Genomic DNA, 18,911 nt, shown 5'->3' with positions numbered 1-18,911 from the left:
CAAATGAGTTATAACCAGGATTTCAAAAGCACGGTGGTGCCAGCTCATCCTCAAGTCACCTTTGAATTGAAATCTTTCACAATGCAGTTCATGGCTTTGCTGTTGAGTTATGAAGTGTTTGTGTCTGTGCAGTAAGGTGTTGGGATTCAGGGATAGAAGTAAATTCCAGAGAAATACCACTGCGATCACTGTCTCAGAACACCAGCAACCTTTCTCTTTGCTTAAGGAAGGATCCTCTCCCTCGTGGTCCATATGCGTTGTTTCTTTATGGTTTCTGATGCTCTGGTATTAAAGGGAGTTCTTGCTAAGGGGCCATTATATTATAGATATTACATATGCTATAGGTTTTGTCCTTTCTGACTTTAAAAAGGATAAATTTAAAGACAACACTATTGCTGCTGTTGCCAAGTCATAATCAGTATAACATGTCTTTAGGGGCAGTAACTCATTCTCAGTATTTTCACCAAAGAGAAACATTTAAGATTATTCTTTTTGGTCCACTCCTGAAGATTGTCGTCACATCATTTATTATCTTTATGATTTGTACGTGGCTGCTCTGTGGAGAGGCAGATTTCATTACACATTGCTTAAAATATTTTTTGCATTCTTCAACTAGGTGGCTGTGCTACGATCCCAGAATCAGATCTAGAAGAAAGGTCAATAGAACAAGAATCCACAGAACTGTTTACCAACCACAAGCACCTCACTGCAGAGACATCCACGCCTGGTAAGAGAATGGGTGGCCTTCACAAATGACATGTCAGAAACAGTGACAGTCTGGTCAGTTTCTGTCATACCAGAGAGCATCTTGCAAAGCTGCTATTTTCCAGCTTTTTCATCCTTCCCTTTAACATCAGTGCAGCCGAATTTGATCAGTTGTATATTCCTGTCATTATACAGGCCTTTTCTCCCTTCCTCTCTCACTCTTTTTTTTTTTTTTTTCCAGAAGTCTCACCCCTCCAAGGAGTCTCAGAATAATCCAGGTATATTTGTCTGGTTGAGAGGAAGATGCCCTTCCCAAGGCTGAACCTGTGTGGACCTCATGCCAAGCACAGTTGTAGGGCTGGCCCAGGTGCTTCATAAAGCTTACGTTCCTGGAGATGACACTACATAGAGTTGGGAGTTGGGACTTGTTATTTTGCTAGGAGGACTTGTAATCCCATGGACAAGCCAGTTGAAACTTCTCTTGCCAGGAGACGAGGTTGCTGCCTTGGATCATCTGTATGCTTATAGTCACAGGATATAGCAAGATGAGATAGTTTTGGGACAGACTTTATAATGCAGAGATCCAGATCCAAAATAATTTGATACCCAATTTTTTTTCCACAGACTTCTTATATAGTAAATGTATCAAGTTTAATAAAGCATCTCATTGTCAAACAATATCTTGGATTTGATTTATAATCAGAGGGTTATATAAATGATTGATCTACTTTATTTCTTCAAAGGAAAGGAAAGGAATTGAAAACGTTGCTACTCCATGGTAAGACTTGAATGTGATTATTTTCTAAATAAAAGAACTGCTACAAAACTTTCATGAATTGCTCTATGAGTCTGAAAGTGGAAGAAAGTAAGTTGTATGAAAAATGTTAAAATAGTTTCAAGGAAGCTAATACATTAACATCCTCTTTTTAATACCCCAGTGGGTGACACCTTTTAAAAATCCAGGTTATAAAAGGATTCACACTTTATTATAATTAAAACTTAAGGTTTTTATAAGAAATAAAAGAGGTCTTTCCAATTTCAAGTTAGGAATTACAGTTGTCAGACTGATTTATTTAAACAAAAATATGTCTATGCCAATTTTGGAATGTCTCTTAGAACAAAGGGGAAAGTCATTCGTGGTTTTTCTCTATGTGAAATGTCAAAAAACTGCAGACGATGTATTATTTATTATTTCTGGCATCCTTTTTTAGGAGATGCAGCAGAAGATGTAACATTTTTAATTGTCTGGCATGGAAGTGGAAAACTTCTAGCCTTTGAGCCAGGGTCAACCATTAGGTGAATTTCACCTAGCCTTTTGGAACCAGTACAAAGATGTCATGGCTCTGTATGTTTATAGTTGCAAAAACATAACACTTCTGATAGTCTCTAGCAGCCTCCATCAAGAAATGTGTGTTACTTCTTGAAAATGTGTTTCTGTGTTATGCCTTTCTTTGCATATTTGGTTTCCATGGATGTTTTTTGTACATGTGCTTGTTTCTGCTCTTTTTTGTGTCCTGTTCAGTTTGAATGTGTCCTTCTAACTGCCTTTCTTTGACTCAGTTTCTCTCTTTCCCTTGTCTTTTTATGTTCATCTACCTTGATCAATTTTTCTCTTCCTTCACCTATTTTTCCAATTCTTTCCTTTCACCTTTTGATTTTTTCCCTTTATTTCCCATGATATAAAACTGAAGCATATTGTTTGGTGCATAAAGGTTATGTTGTATATGAGTACAGTGATTTCTGTGTCTTTCAGATGCTTCCTCCATTGTTTCCCTTTTATTTATGCAGTCTGTGATTGCTTTATTCTGTGAGGGAGTGACTGCCAGCATAAATCCAAAAGGCTTCCTCTCTCTGCTTTGGGAGTTTAAGGTGACTTTTGTTACTACAATTAATTACATGTTATACTGAGAGTTTTTATGTTGAGAAGTATATTTGTAAAATGTTTTCTTGGAAAACATTATCAGTATCTTAAGCCTATTAGCATAATTACATGACCAAATAATTTAATTTTTTATATGAATCACTTTAATACAGAACTCTATACGTATATACATAAATATTTTAAAATATATCCAATTTATTATCTTTCACATTTTTCACTTCTTACTGGCTGCCAAAAGAAGTTACTAATTAATCTTTCTGAATTTAAGTTGTGTATCTGTCTTTTACCCGGGTTTTAGCTTCATGATTTAAAAATACACATAAAATCTTGCTACTAACAGAAAAACAATGAAGCCAACAATCATGTTACACTTTGGAGTGGCATTTTAAAGATGAAGACCCAAATAATTGTTAACACTGTTCTCTTTATTTTGGCATGAGTATGCCAGTCTTTAACAGCAGTTGTCTATTATGTCTTGTGTGTGCATGTATGTATGATCTTGGACTAGCTCACAAAAATGGAAGGAGTAAGATGATTCAAGTTTCTGATTAGCCAGCTGGTCTCATAATTACTCAATATATCAGTGTAGCTACTAATAAAATAGCAAACATTTATTAAATTCTTACTATGTGCTAGGCAGTGTTTAGCACTTTATATGCAGGATTTCATTCATTTCTTACAACAATACTGTTATGTCTATTTTACAAATGAGAGGTTTATGGACTAAATAGTTTATCCAATATCCCACAGTTAGTGTGTAAAAAAACTGGGATTTTAATCCAGCCAGATTCCAAAAGCCCAAATATACACCTGTATATACAGATTATTGGTAAAACTATAATAAAATATATTTTAAAACTGAAGCTTTTTGGTCTAAGATAGTTGCATTTCTTTGATGTCTAGAGTGGTTGCCCATTAATAAATATATACTTTTTGGCCATTTTATAACTCTTCAGTGAATTCCCTGTTTGTATTCTTTTCCTTTTGGGGGGTGATAATTATCTTCTGATTGACTTATAATAGCTTCCTATGTAGAAATGACATTAATCTGGTTGATCATTTATGATATAGACATTGTCCTCCTCAATTTTTCACTTGTCTTTTCATTTTGTTTCTGGGCTTTTTAAATAGAAGTTTTCTAAATTTTAAGTAGCAAAATCTATTAATGAATTTCCTTGTGGTTTCTGCTCTTAGTGACAAGCCTAGGTGTCTAAAGGCCTCTCCTGTGTCTCCGTGCTGGTCTGAGGTTCTGCCCAGGCTTCATTCATGTCCTGCACTGGGTTATATATGCCACAAAGCTGTGTTCTCTTCTGCTCTCCTGTATCTGAGAATTTTGCATGAAATGCCTCCTAGGTTTTACCTGCTCTTTATTACTGCTCCTTCACCCTGAGGGAGAATGACCCAAATGACAAACACTGTACTGCGTTAAAATCTCTGATTCCAGCTGATGATGCTTAGGCCACCCTTCTGGGCTCTCCATTAGAATGCTCAACTTTCCCAGAAGGTTCCTTAGCCCTCTGTACATAGCCTTGCCTGCTCCCTCACCAGCCCTCTAGACATGGCCAAACATGTCCCCATCCCATGTGAACACAGGTGAGGCTCGGGTAGGGTGTACTGTTCCACCTTAAATCAGTATGTGCAAAGGCAAGTCAGCATGGAGTGTACATCCTAATTCCACAAGTCCCTGACTGTTTTGGTCCCCCAGCCTCTCAAGGGATTGGCTTGTGAAAAGAGGAGGTGGGTCCACAGGTCACATACACTCAGAGCCACAGGGGTTCACCCAGGTTTTATCAGTGGAAGCCAAGGAACATCAGGTTGTGTATGAATAGCTTTTCTCTAATTTCATTAATTTAAAAAAATTATTCTATGGTTTAAAACTAGCTAATCCAAACAACCTCTGTAGTTTTTTTTTTTTTTAATCTGCCTCTAACTAGTTGGTAATCTGTTTTATAATCTGCACAATTCCGTGTTACTTAAAAATGTAGGTAAAGATGAGCAAGAGAATCAAAATGAAATATATGTGAGGAGTGCATAAGCCCCTTGAAAAGCATTATAAAATACAGTTGACAGTGGGCATCTGCCATACTATCAGTGGCCTTTTTGTGTGCCAACAGGTGTCCTCCATGGCCCCCTGTTCAGAGATGGAGGGTGTGCCCACAGGAGTCAGGGAGGGGGTTGGTAGTGGCAGGCTGAGGGGAAAGAGATACTGGTGGTTTTCAGCTTTGATTGCACATTGGGGTCTTTTGTTTTTCTTCCTTCTGCTTATTTGTATTTTCAGAATATTCTTTAATATGTATTGTTCCTGCAATAAGAGGACGGATCCCATCTGTGTATGTATGAGTCAGATGTGAGTGTGAATGATGTAAATAATAATTAGTAATGTACTCTGGCTGCTTAGCACTTGTTATATTAACAGCATGAGTTTTAGAGAATAGTGTATTTGGACACGGTGCTCTAGAAATTCTGAAAAGTTCAGAGTATAATGTATTATCATCATGAAAATAACATGATTATGATAATTTATGGCAGTTATGTGAGCATAAAATTTTATTGAAATTATAGTTTTCTCCTTATGTCCTTAACATCTTCTGATTCAAAAAGCAAATGTGTCAGTTAAATATGAAAATGATCCTGGAGAGGGTTCTGACAGAGCAGTAGAAGGCTGTGTAGGTTGTATTGGATGCTGCCCTCTCAATAGCCTTTTAATTTATGCAGTGTTGGGCTAGCTGGTGTTATTTTTCTATTTTAGCAGCTAACTATGGAAGCTATATGGACATCACATGTATTAAAGGTTACATTGATTTGGACTTTGAAAGGTATAACTTATGGTACAGCACAACTGCCAAGGCCTAATTGGAATAAGATGCCAGTTAGAATAACCACATCCCCCAGTGCTTACTGCACTGGGTTCTGGGTGATGTGGGGGAAACACTGAAAATTCCCTAATTCTCAGGTTTGCCATCATTTCATTTTAGCTATATTTAATCCAGACCCCAGCCCTTCACTTCAAGGCTCATTTTGAATAAAATAATAAATATATCCTCATCTGGATGCCAAAAGCCACATTTGAGGTCCCCTTGGGACAAGTGGAGAATGCATTGTGGACTGTAGTTTTAGCTTCATTTACTAAGTCCTTGTTACATTCTCCTCTTTTTTGTCTTTTTATTTTGCTCCAACTTTCAGTGTATTCTCTCTTGTTGTATTGACAGGTCCTTGTAAGCCTTTAAATCATTTCTGTAATGGAATGGGGGATGAATAAGTCAATACTGTCACCTCTTGAGATTTTCCTGTCACCTTTGTTGGCAGTTATCATTCTCTCTTTAGAGTTCTGGAGAACTCTATGCTTTCTTAATGTACCTATCTCTAATTCATTATATTTCGGAAGTCATATTTTCCATTTTTGGTGGGATAGACTTGCAAGTTCATTGGACACAACTGTTCTTGGATTCTTTTCACTGCTTAGTAAATATTCATTGTATCAACAGATTAACCTCTTAAAAGAATTCAACAAGCCATAGAAAAATGGAGAAACCAGTGACTTAGAATACTGGCTGTAGTCTAACCTTCTTAATTTAGTTTTCTAGATTATGCTGAGAAGAGGATGGTGTGACTATTCTACTATATTTACTTAAATTTGGCTTTAAACAGATAATTGATTCTGAAAATCAGTACTTCAGCTTTTTTTCATGAGTACTTGGGTGACATTGATTTAAACACAGGATTCAGGTTTTAAAGAAAAAGAATTAAAAAAATACATTAGCTACAAAAATGAATATTTATTTAGAATAAGAAAATAACAAATTACACATTTGTAAAATGCCAACAATTGCCATAAATACCACCCAATTTATAAAAATAACATTAACTGCTTGATATACCTTTTTAATACTTCTGCATTTTTTGGCTGCACATTACTTATTCACCTGTTTAATTATCAACAGTTTGGTAATTTCATTTTATATGGAGTGAATTAAAAGATAATTCAGGGAGAGAGGCAAGATGGCAGACAAGAAACACCTCAAGCCAGAGCACCTGTGCAAGAAGGGAAGATTTTAGATGGAAGTGAAAAAAACCAGATAGACAAACATAGATTGATGAAGGTTGGAAGGAAGAGTGCCTGAACTTACTAGAGTCTCCACAGGAAGACGCAGCAGAGCAAAACTGGAAGGAGAAAGGCATCGGCAGGGTCTAAACCCTGAGAGGCTTGGAGACCAGCAACAAGGATAGATGAAGTGATTGAATGTCCCCTCTCTTGCATCTCAGGCTGTCTGGGGACTCCTGAACTGCTGGAGAGACCTGCTGTGCCGACACCAGGCCAGAGATGGCTGCCACCAGTGAGGAGTAAGCCTCTTGTGGACAGGCCACTGGGCTCCCAGCTTCCTTGGGGCACATCCTGCCCCACAGACCCAAGCCTATTGGTGGGTGCCATATTGCTTCATTCTTCCCCTCCCTTGTCCTCCCTGTGGTGCCAAGAGAGACAATTTAGCCACCACCCAGAGGCATCCACAGGGAAAGGGAACTTTCCTTTGGGGGCCCTGCAGTGAACTGAGGGGTATTAGGACTGTGAATCCCTACTCGCCAGCCCTCCCTGGTGCCACTTGCCTGGTGACTCCAGCAGAGCAGGGAAACCCCAAGACAAAGAGACATCGATTCAGCTTGGGAACCCCGTGGGTGACTTGAGACCAGCATTCTTCTCCCTGGCAGAGTCAAGGATTGATCTCTGGGGCCCAGGGGGACAGGCCTGCAGGCCAGATCCTGTACACCCAGGTCTCGATCGTATTCCCCAGGGCCACAGAGGGGATATTTGTGAACCAGTCTACTGAGGTGTGTGTGCCTTCAAGGGTAGATCAGAGTGGCTCCTAGCTGCACCGTGCTCTACGGGCAACTCTCCTCCCACGGGAGGGCCATGCTTCCAGCTCAGGCAATGATCCTGGGCAGGGAATCTTCTGGCTCACATCACAGTCAGGGAAGCTCCACTGGCTTGAGGTCCTGCCTGTTGGCAGAGGCCCAGAAGAAACTACAGAGGGTGGAAAGGAGTGAGACCTGCTTTAGACTGTGGGTCTTAGACAGCCCCAGTTCCACATACAGACTTTTTGGCTGAGGGGGGCCATTTCAGCCCCTCTCTGGCAGCTTTGCTCAGCAGAGACTAGACCTTTGACCCAGGCTCACCCAACCCAGCCTCACCCAGCCTCACTCCCCCACATTCCCCCACTGAGGTGGATAAGGACACACTGGAAGTCTCAGGGCCCCACCCACCACCTGAGGCACTAAAGTGCCTCTCCAGAGGAATGAGAGCTGGTTACAGGACCCAAAAACAACACTGCAGCTTGCTCCTCCTGGCAAGCACCACCTACTGACAGGGAGGTCAAGTTACTGCATTTACTGATTCATCACACAGGGTGTGGTTGAATCTCACCCACAAGTACTACCTACTGGCTCAGAGACTAAATTGGGTGTATCATTATCTAAATGAAAATCCAAAGGTAAGAAGCAACAGCTGCTGCAGATGGGAAGGAATCAGTGAAAAAACTCTGAAAGTATGAATAATAACTGAAAGGACACCCTCAAAGGGAAACACTCTCTCTCTAGCAATGGATATCAACCAAATTCAGAACACTAAAATGACAGAAGAAGAATTTCAAACATGAACCATAAGAAAACTCAGTGATATGCAAGAGAAAAGGTATACCCAACACAAAGAAACCACAAAAAAATCCATGACTTGGAAGAAAAATTCACTAAAGAAATTGAAATATTAAAGAAAAATCAAACAGAACTTCTGGAAATGAAGAATTTATTCAAGGAATTATAAAACACAATGGAAAGCCTCAAGAATAGGGTAGATCGAGCAGAAGAATCTCAGCGATTGAAGATAACACCTTTCAATTAAGCAAGTCAGTTGCAGAGATAGAGCAGGGAAATAAAAAAAAAGAGCAAAGCCTAAAAGAAATGTAGGATTATGTGAACAGGCCTAACATGAGAATTATAGTCATCAGTGAGGGTGAACAAGAAAATACACAAGGGTCAGATAAACTATTCGAGGATATAATGGAGGAAAAGTTCCCTGGCCTTGCTAGAAATCTGGGTATCCAGGTACAAGAAACTCAAAGGACTCTTGGGAGGTTTATTGCAAACAGGAAGACACCATGATACACAGTCATCAGACTGGCCAAAATAAACACAAAGGAGGCCCTCCTATGAGCTGTAAGGTGAAAGAAGCAGGTAACCTACAAAGGGAAACCCATCAGATTAACTGCAGACTTCTCAACTGTGACCTTACAAACCAGAAGAGACTGGGGCCCCATTCTTAGTCTTCTCAAACAGAATAATGCCCTGCCTAGAATCTTATATCCTGCAAAGCTAAGTTTCTTATACAAAGGATAAATAAAGACCTTCTCAGACAAACAAAGACTGAGAGAATTCATCAAGACAAGACCTGCCCTCCAGGAAGTACTCAGAACAGTGTTACACATGGATCAGCACAATAAACACCAGTGTAAACTCATCCAAAAGCTGAAGGTCAAAGGCTGGATATCACAATGGCTCAAGAGAGAAAACAAAGCAACAAAGTTTAACTTAACAGGATGAACAGAAATCTGCCCCACTTCTCAATTCTTCCAATAAATGTGAATGGCTTGAACTGCTCACTAAAGAAACATAGGCTGGCCAAATGGATAAATATACACAGGTCAAGTATCTACTGTCTTCAGGAAACACATCTAACCCACAAGGATGCATTCAGACTCAAGGTGAAGTGATAGAAAACAATATTCCATGCAAATGGAAGCCAAAAGAAAGCTGGCATAGCAGTTCTGATTTCAGATAACTTAGTCTTCAAATCAACAAAAGTAATGAAAGACAAAGATGGTCATTATATAATGGTGAAGGGTACAATTCAACAAGAAGACATAACAATTCTAAATATTTATGCACCAAACTCAGGTGCACCTAGATTCATAAAGCAAATCCTACTTGATCTAAACAAAATGATAAACAGCAGCACTATAATAGCTGGACGCTTCAACACCCCTCTGACAGAACAGAACAGATCCTTCAAATATAAAATAAATTAAGAAACAGTGGACTTAAACAGAACTCTAGAACAAATGGGACTGACTGACATTTACAGAACATTCTACCCCCAAACCACTGAATATACCTTTTTTTCCCATCAGCTCATGGGACATTCTCTAAGATTGACCATATCCTAGGCCACAAAGCTTTTCTCAACAAATTTAAAAAAAAATAGGAATTATACCATGCCTCTTCTCAGACCAAATTAGAAATCAACTCCAAAAGAAACTCCCATTTCTACACAAAGTCATGGAAACTAAACAACCTTCTGCTGAATGATTACTGTGTTAAGGAGGAAGTTAAAATGGAAATCAGAAGATTCTTTGAACTAAATGATAAAGGAGACTCAAGTTATCAAAGTCTGTGGGACACAGCTAAAGCAGTCCTAAGAGGAAAATTTATATCCATAAATGCCTACATCCAAAAGAAAGAAAGATCACAAATCAATAATCTAATGAATAATTTCAAAGAACTGGAAAAGGATGAGCAAACCAACCCCAAACCCAGCAGAAGAAAAGAAATAACAAAGATCAGAGAAAAACTGAATGAAATCAATAATAAAAAAACTATATGGAAGATTAATAAAACAAAAAGTTGGTTCTTTGAAAAAATACGCAAAATTGACACACTCTTGCTAGATTAATGAGAAGCAGAAAAGAAAGGAGTCTAATAAGCTCCATCAGGAATTAAAAAGGAGAAATTAAAACTGATACCACAGAAATACAAAATATCATCTACGAATACTATAAAAACCTCTATGCACATAAACTTGAAAACATGGAGGAAATGGACACATAGCATCCCTAGGCTCAATCAGGAAGAAATAGAATTCCTGAACAGACCAATATCAAGTGCTGAAATTGAAGCAGCAATAAAAAACCTTCCTCAAAAGAAAAGTCCCAGATGGGTTCACACCTGCATTTTACCAGACCTACAATGAAGAACTGGTGCCTATCCTGCAGAAATTATTCCACAACATCAAGAAGGAAGTAATCCTTCCCAGCACATTTTATGAAGCCAACACCACCCCGATACCAAAACCAGGAAATGACGTAACAAAAAACAAAACTACAGACCAATATCCCTTATGAATATAGATAAAAAATTCGCAACAAAATCCTAGCAAAGCAAATTCAGGTGCTTATCAAACAAATAATCCATCATAACCAAGTGGGCTTCATCCCAGAGATGCAGGGATGGTTCAACATACACAAAGCTATAAATGTAATTCAACACATAAATAAAAGTAAAAATAAAGACCATATGATCCTCTCAATAGATGCAGAAAAAGCAATCGACAAAAGTCAGCACTCTTTATGAAAAGAACGTTTTTCAAAATAGGCATAGACAGGACTTACATAAAAATGATAAAAGCCATATATGACAAACCCACAGCCAACATCATACTGAATGGGGAAAATTGAAAGCATTCCCACTTAGAACTGGAACCAGACAAGGTTGCCCTCTATCACCACTTCTATTCAACATAGTGCTATAAGTTCTAGCTAGAGCAGTCAGAAAAGAGAAGGAAATCAAGCACATCCAAATGGGGGCAGAAGAAGTCAAACTATTGCTCTTTGCTGATGGTATGATCTTATACCTAGAAAACTCCAAAGATTCTGCCATGAGACTACTAGATTGATAAACAAATTCACCAAAGTCTTAGGTTACAAAATCAATGTACCGAAATCAGTAGTATTCCTATATGCCAACAACAGTCAAACTGAGAACCAAATCAAAGACTCAATGCCCTTCACAATAGCAACAAACAAAATAAAATGCCTAGGAATATATTTAACTAAGGAAGTAAAAGACCTCTACAAGGAGAACTACAAAACACTGAAGAAGGAAATAGCAGAGGACATAGACAGGTAGAAAGCCAGGCCATGCTCATGGGGCGGAACAATCAACATTGTTAAAATGTCTATATTACCCAAAGTGATCTGTAGATTCAATGCAATCCTTATTAAAATACCAACTTCATTTTTTGCAGATCTAGAAAAAATAATTCTACACTTTGTAAGGAACCAGAGAAAACCCCAAATAGTAAAAGCAATCTTAAGCAAAAAGAACAAATTGGGAGGCATCAATTTACCAGACTTCAAGCTATACTACAAGGCTATAGTAACTGAAACAGCATGGTACTGGCACAAGAACAGAGACATGGACCAATGGAACAGAACTGAGAACCCAGATATAAAACCATCCTCATATGGCCATCTAATCTTTGAGAAAGCAGATAAAAACATACACTGGGGAAAAGAATCTTTATTCAATAAATGGTGCTGGGAAAATTGGATAGCCACATGTAGAAAACTGAAGAAACAGGATCTGCACTTCTCACCTCTCACGAAAATCAACTCATGGTGGATAACAGACTGAAACCTGAGGCATGAAAGTATAAGAATTCTAGAAGAAAATGTTGGAAAAACTCTTATAGACATTGGTCTAGGGTAAGAATTTATGAGGAAGACCCCAAAGGCAATCACAGCAACAATAAAAATAAATAAATGGGACCTGATCAAATTAAAAAGCTTCTGCACAGCCAAGGAAACTGTTATGAGAGCAAACAGACACCTACAGAATGGGAGAAAAATATTTGCATACTACATATCCAATAAAGGACTGATAACTAGAATCTATATAGAACTCAGGAAAATCAGCAAGAAAAAAATAAAACAACCCCATTAAAAAGTGGGGAAAGGACATGAACAGAAACTTTTCAAAAGAAGACAGACTAATGACCAAGAAACATGAAAAATTCTCAAAATCTGTAATCATCAAGGAAATGCAAATCAAAACTATAATGAGGCCGGGCGCGGTGGCTCATGCCTGTAATCCTAGCACTCTGGGAGGCCGAGGTGGGCGGATCGTTTGAGCTCAGGAGTTCGAGACCAGCCTGAGCAAGAGCGAGACCCCATCTCTACTAAAAATAGAAAGAAATTATATGGACAGCTAAAAATATATATAGAAAAAATTAGCCGGGCATGGTGGCACATGCCTGTAGTCCCAGCTACTCGGGAGGCTGAGACAGGAGGATCGCTTGAGCTCAGGAGTTTGAGGTTGCTGTGAGCTAGGCTAACGCCACGGCACTCACTCTAGCCTGGGCAACAGAGTGAGACTCTGTCTCAAAAAAAAAAAAAAAAAAAAAAAAAACTATAATGAGATATCACTTAACATCAATGAGAATGGTTTTTAACAAAACGTCCCAAAACAGTAAATGTTAGTGTGGATGCGGAGAGATAGGAATACTCATACACTGCTGGTGGGACTGCAAACTAGTACAACCTCTGTGGGAAGTAATATGAAGATGCCTCCAAGAACTACAAGTAGAACTACCGTTTGATTCAGCAATCCTATTACTGGGCATTTACTCAAAGGAAAAAAAGACATTCTATAAAAAAGACATCTGCACTCAAATGTTTACAGCAGCACAATTCACAATTGCAAAGATGTGGAAACAGCCCAAGTGCCCCTCAATATGTGAATGGATTAATAAAATGTGGTATATGTATACCATGGAGTTCTACTTAGCCACAAAAAAACAATAGTTGTCTTGCACCTCTTGTATTATCCTTGATAGAACTGGAGCCCATTCTACAAAGTATCACAAGAATGGAAAAATAAGCACCACGTGTACTCAACATCAAATTGGTATTAACTGATCAACACTTATGTGCACATATAGTAGTGACATTCATCGGGTATTGGGCAAGTGGGAGGGGGAAGGAGGGGATGGGTATATTCACACCTAATGGGTGTGGTGTGCACCATCTGGAGGATGGCCATGCTTGAATCTCTTGACTTGGGTGAGGCAAAGGCCACATATGTAACCTAAACATTTGTACCCCCATAATATGCTGAAATAAAAAAAAAAAGATAATTCAATTTTTTCTCTGGCATTGTTGATCAACCTTTTTAAAAAAATTACTGATAATTTGCAAAAGTTCTCTTGGCCTTACACTCATTTCTAGTAATGTCATGTAGGTTTTTAGGATTGTTGTCACGTTTAGGAAAACCTCTATTAAGCTTCTTTCATACTTACACTATAAGATTTCAGGGCATTTCAATGTTTCCTGTGAGTGATAAATTTTATGTAGACATATAATTGACCACTCTTCTTAGCCAGTTTGTTATTAAACTCCTCATTGAAATTATTAATATCTTCATTACCACTAGAATTTTATGTCAAATCAGCAAGATATTTGAATATTTTTCAAATATATTCATATGATTTACTCTTCTTCATTAACTGGATTATTAAACAACTCAAGAGTCTATTTATTACTTCTGTTTGAAATATATCATCTTATCTTAATGAATTAAACTTGGTATGATTTCAAAATATTTTCCTTATAATTTGCTTGTTGATAAAACAATTTTTATTGATTTTGTATAAAAATTATATGGAAAAAAGTTATTGTATGATGCATTTGTAATTGTATGTTCTGAATTGTCAAATATATTCTCGACAGGCAAGAACTTCTGCTTTGATTTGGTGTCCATGAAGCTGGAATCTTCTGCTTATGATTTTACATGTCTAATGTTCAGAACATTGGATTTCATATGTTTCAAACTGTGTTTTTTCTTCAACATGCTTATACTTCTGGTGCTAGACACCATAGAACATGCTTGTGTAGTGATATGGCCTTTTGCTGCACACCTTCCTCTCATGATACAGGGAAAGAGAGAGCAATGGCTAGTAGTCAAATTCCTGAAATCGATTCCTCCAGCAGAATGGGTACCAATAATTTAACCATATTCAGAGTTGACTGCAAGCCATATAAATATATTCTATTAACCCAAATTAAATATCTCCCCAACTCAACTTCCCCTTCACGAGATCCCCAAGGCTATAGCCACTCCAATGCCCACTATAAGAGGAATGCAGGCAGAAGAGGCAGCAGTCTTCACCAATCACAATTAAAATACCTTTTTCAAATTGTACAAAAACATATGACCATGTGCCTGGGCAAGGAAGGTGCCCTGAAGTTTAAGCCTGATTAGCATCACAGTAAATCTGTTATATTTTACAGTAAGAGAGAGAGAGAATATGAATGAATAGAAATTACACTTTGAAGAGTTTGGTTTTTAATTTTCTCCATGTTTGAAATAATTCCAAAATACGTATGAGATGGGAGTATGCATGTCAGGGTGGAAACGGCAGACTTTGTAAAATGTCTTTGTCCTGTGCTACTATAACGGAATACCACAGACTGGGTAATTTATAAAGAACAGAAATTTATTTCTCACAATTGAAGCTAGGAGTCTGAGATCAAGGCACTGGCAGGTTTAGTGTCTGGTAAGAGCTCGTCTTCTCTTTCAAGATGGCACCTTGCATCCTCCTGAGGTGGGAAGGAATGTTGTTCCTCAAGTAGCAGAAGAATAGAAGAGCCAAGAGAGGAAGTGGGGGAGAGAGAGACAGAGAGAGAGGGAGGAGGGTGGGTGGAAGAGGGAGAGAAGAGGAAGGTTGAGGAGGATAAGGAGGCCAAACTCACCCTTTTAATAATGAATCCACTCTGGAGATAACAGCATTTATCTACTCTAGAGGGCAGAGCCCTCATAGCCTAATCACCTCTTACCAGTCCCGCCTCTTAATACTGTTACAATGGCAATTAAATTTCAACATAGAGTTTTGGAGGGGACAAACATTCAAATCATAGCAGTAAGGAAGTATTCAAAATTCCTTTATGTAAACTCAAGTATGCAAGTGTGAGCCTTGACCCAGCTTTGGGCTCAAATTTAAGTACTCCTTCACTTTTCATTTTTGGTAATTAATTATTCCCTTAGAGATATTAGCAAACCTTTAAGGACTAGTAGAACAGCAATTTTCTTGTTCAGTGTCTTTGATTTTGTGCAGAGATGTTTCACCTTATACATTCAGGGACAGTTCTACCAACACTTAGTTCTTAGCAAACATTCCATGAGTTGTCCCAAAAGGGATTGAGTCAGCCTTCCATCTTAAACTGGCCGAAGGGTCTATTTTAGATAAAAAGCACACAGCAAGCTCTCAAATTTGAGATGGCCTCAGACCAATTATTGACTCCAGGATCATCAGAATGGTGAGAGTGAAGAGGTTTAAAGCGCTATTAATTTGACTAAATTCTGTTTATCTGGCCACAGTAATCATGTTTATTCCTTCTGGTACCAGTTCCAGAGAGAGAAGTTCATGATGTCACCTGTAAACTCTCATTTCTATGTGCCAGCCTTCCCAGAGGAACACTAAGATCATATGAATATGAGGTATAGTTGGAACCAAATCTTTTTATGTAAACAAAACAAAAATCTAGAAACTTTATTTTCTCACTTAGAACAGAGTACTGATTAAGCTCAGAGCCAAGTCATTTGCCACTTTGTGAAATTTAGGTCTGTAATATTCATTGAATCCTTTAATATCCTTCAGTATTTAGGTCAACTGTTGTATTGAGGATGAAAATTAGGAAATCCCTTTAAATCTCTAGTCATAAGTGAGGAAACTGAAACTTTTATTTTACTAAGTCTTTTGGGATAAAAATTAAGTAGTTACTCATTCCTTGGGGGAAAGGATGGTGTGTAATATTCATCTTTCACACTCAGCAGCTCACAAAAATGAAAAAAAAAGCAATCAACAAGTAATTCTGAAAGAAAACATTTAAATATTTCCCAGACTTTAATCACACATGGGATGGATAGAGGATGAGAGTTGTGATTTATTTTCAACTTCTCCCCAAAATGTCAATAACAAATCATAAAACACATACAGACACACACACATACACTTCACATTCTCTACTTCTAAAACCAATGCCATCTGGATCTGGTCCTCCTTTTCCATTTCAGTAACAGTGATGTACTTTTCCCCAGGCTGCCATCCAATTTCATCACCTCCTCTGATGCCTGGTTGTCTTTGTTCTTCATTTGAATCTGTACCATCATTTGCATATGTATAATTGATCCCTATGGTGGCATTGGCTCATGTCATCTCTCCCTTATCTTCTGTTGTGTAGTCTATCCCTTCATTCTATCAAAGCTCATCTGCTAAGAACCTTGTTTGCCTGATTATTCCAGTACTTCCTCTGAATGTTTTCCCAGCCTTTACTCCATGCTGGGAATTACTTTTCATCTCCATCTGCTCAAGGTTCAACCTATTTTCAGGCTGCCACTCAAAGTCTACTTCTTTAAGGAGACAGTATGATATAGAGAAAAGACCTTGTGACTAGGGGCCAGGTGGCTTCAGTGTTAGGCCTGGTCCTCCTGAAAATGTGTTTTCTGATCTGGGTCAGTCACTTAGCCTCTCTTCACCTCAATTTTCATATGCATAGAAGGAAGATCTATTTAGTCACCCATTATTCATTCAACAACAAAATTAAATTGTTTTTCAGACATTGTGCTAGGCACTGTGGCTCCAAAGAATAATAAAACATGGATCTTGTCCTCAAGGAGCTTTCAGTTCAGTGGGGGACTGACTGGACAAGACAATGGACAATTACAATACAAGATGACAAATACTCAAGTGTAGAAGGAAATGCTTAGGAAAGGAAGCTATAAGGCTTAGTCAAACATCTCCAAGCTCTTGTTTATTCGTCTGCAAAGTGGAGGTAATAATACCTGTCCCACCATCCTTATAAGATTGTTCTGGAAATCAAAAGAAAGGGCTTCAACTGCTTGAAAGGACTCTAAAATGTAAGATAATTAATTGTTCTTTAGTGTTTGGAAGAGCAATTATGAATTCCCCTTGAGATATCTCCTTTAGAACCATAAAATTCCTATACACTCTCTTTCTTGTCACTTCAAAATTCATATATTTTAATTTCTACATAACATTAATGGAGGGTGTATAATGTGGCACAGGCGTTCTCAAACTGGACGCACATCAGAATTGCTTGGGCAGGAGTTGACAGGCTGGGAGTGGAGAGTTGGGATTGGAAACATCACTTGCATATATCCCATTTAGTGTAGCACCACACAGAAAAATGACAAAAATCCCATTCAAGTGGATGATTTTTAATCCTCATAACAACCTGTTTGTAATATAGAAAAAAATATTAATATCCCATTTCACAGATGAAAACATGTAGACTTGGAGTCAAGTATTTTCTTAAGATGGTCCAGCAATTAAAAATATAGTTGAGCTGGGCAAGAAGCCAAGGCTTCTCATCCCTAGTCCAGGGTTCATTATATTACAGAGAAGGCCTGTTTAACACCATGAATAAAACCAAAGCTGGGATTTCTATTATAAATGCAGTTGAAGAATAAATTAGTATCAAGTAGTGTTTCTCAGGTTTTGTAGACTTATGTCAACCTAAGAAAGGCAAACCTTACACTTTGTTTCTGGCAGTATGGCAGCTTATGTGCCTTGACAAACTGCAGTGGTTAACACAACTAAAATGCTGGGAAAATATGATAAATATGCCTTTTTTATGATATGCTGAGCTATTGTGAAAAGCATGAAAGCAGAAATTTGAGAGGTCAGCCTGTGCCAAAGCCAGCTTTCACATCAATAGTTTCTGCTAAATTCCATGTTGAACAACTTTATGCCAATAAATTTTAAAAATCCAGTGAAATGGTTAAACTCTTTAAAATACAGTTTTAAATTGACTCAAAAAGAATTAGAAAGTTTGAATAATCTTATAACCATTAAGGAAGTTTTATCAGAAGTTAAAACCTTGCCACAAAAAATACAACATGGACATATAACTTTATAGAGGAATCCTACTGACATTCACTTTATAGTTCCAATTGCCCATCTTATTTGTTTTATAGGTTCTTATATATTACATTTACTACATACATTTAAAAAATTCCATCTGCACTTCTGTTTTCTTGTCCCAGAGCTTGGAAAATGTCACTCCATCCTAACAAGGGAAAAGCTGAACAAACTGAAAAAAATCAACAACTCTTCTTATCTGTCATAGAAATGAGGTCACAGAGCAAACCACTGTCCTGCAGTTTGGAGAAACAGGTGAATATGGCAAATCTTGAGTCACTGCAGCAGAAAGCCATGAACAGAAATCTCCATAAGAATTAGTACAAAGTTATACAAACATGAAATGTTATTGACTAATACCTGAAGGTTCAAAGTGGACAAATCTGAGAGTTAAAAAAACTCCAGGGGACCCAGTCATACGGGAGACCCCACACTTTTGTGACTTTTACCTCCCGGAGCTCAACTAGGTTCTCACAGTGAATATTAGAGAAAAATTTTTTCATGCTTCCAATAGGGAGAAGGGGAATGGAATCACTTTGAAATATGCCAGAGCTTTCTGTTCTT

General features: G+C 38.0%; 1 protein-coding gene across 16 annotated transcripts in view; it reads left to right on the top strand.

The window, feature by feature from the left end:
- BBS9 (Bardet-Biedl syndrome 9) overlaps positions 1–18,911 on the top strand; it is a 440,322-nt gene that overhangs the window by 402,976 nt on the left and 18,435 nt on the right. For 10 of the 16 annotated variants that reach the window (XM_069462333.1, XM_069462332.1, XM_069462331.1 and 7 more), the window contains 2 exons: positions 617–727; positions 947–1,806. The exons of 1 other annotated variant lie outside the window; for it this stretch is intronic. In XM_069462333.1, the coding sequence (XP_069318434.1) occupies positions 617–727; positions 947–978 (143 nt within the window). In that variant the 3' untranslated portion in view covers positions 979–1,806. Of the gene's footprint in view, positions 1–616; positions 728–946; positions 1,807–18,911 lie in introns of those variants that run through there. 5 more of the 16 variants (XR_011231786.1, XM_069462321.1, XM_069462327.1 and 2 more) reach the window with 3 other exon arrangements.

The sequence above is a fragment of the Eulemur rufifrons genome, chromosome 29 (assembly GCF_041146395.1).
Source record: "Eulemur rufifrons isolate Redbay chromosome 29, OSU_ERuf_1, whole genome shotgun sequence".
In the NCBI taxonomy this organism is placed as follows: Eukaryota; Metazoa; Chordata; class Mammalia; order Primates; family Lemuridae; genus Eulemur; species Eulemur rufifrons.
The sequence above is the reverse complement of the archived record's forward strand: the minus strand, read 5'-3'. Positions and strand labels throughout refer to the sequence as shown.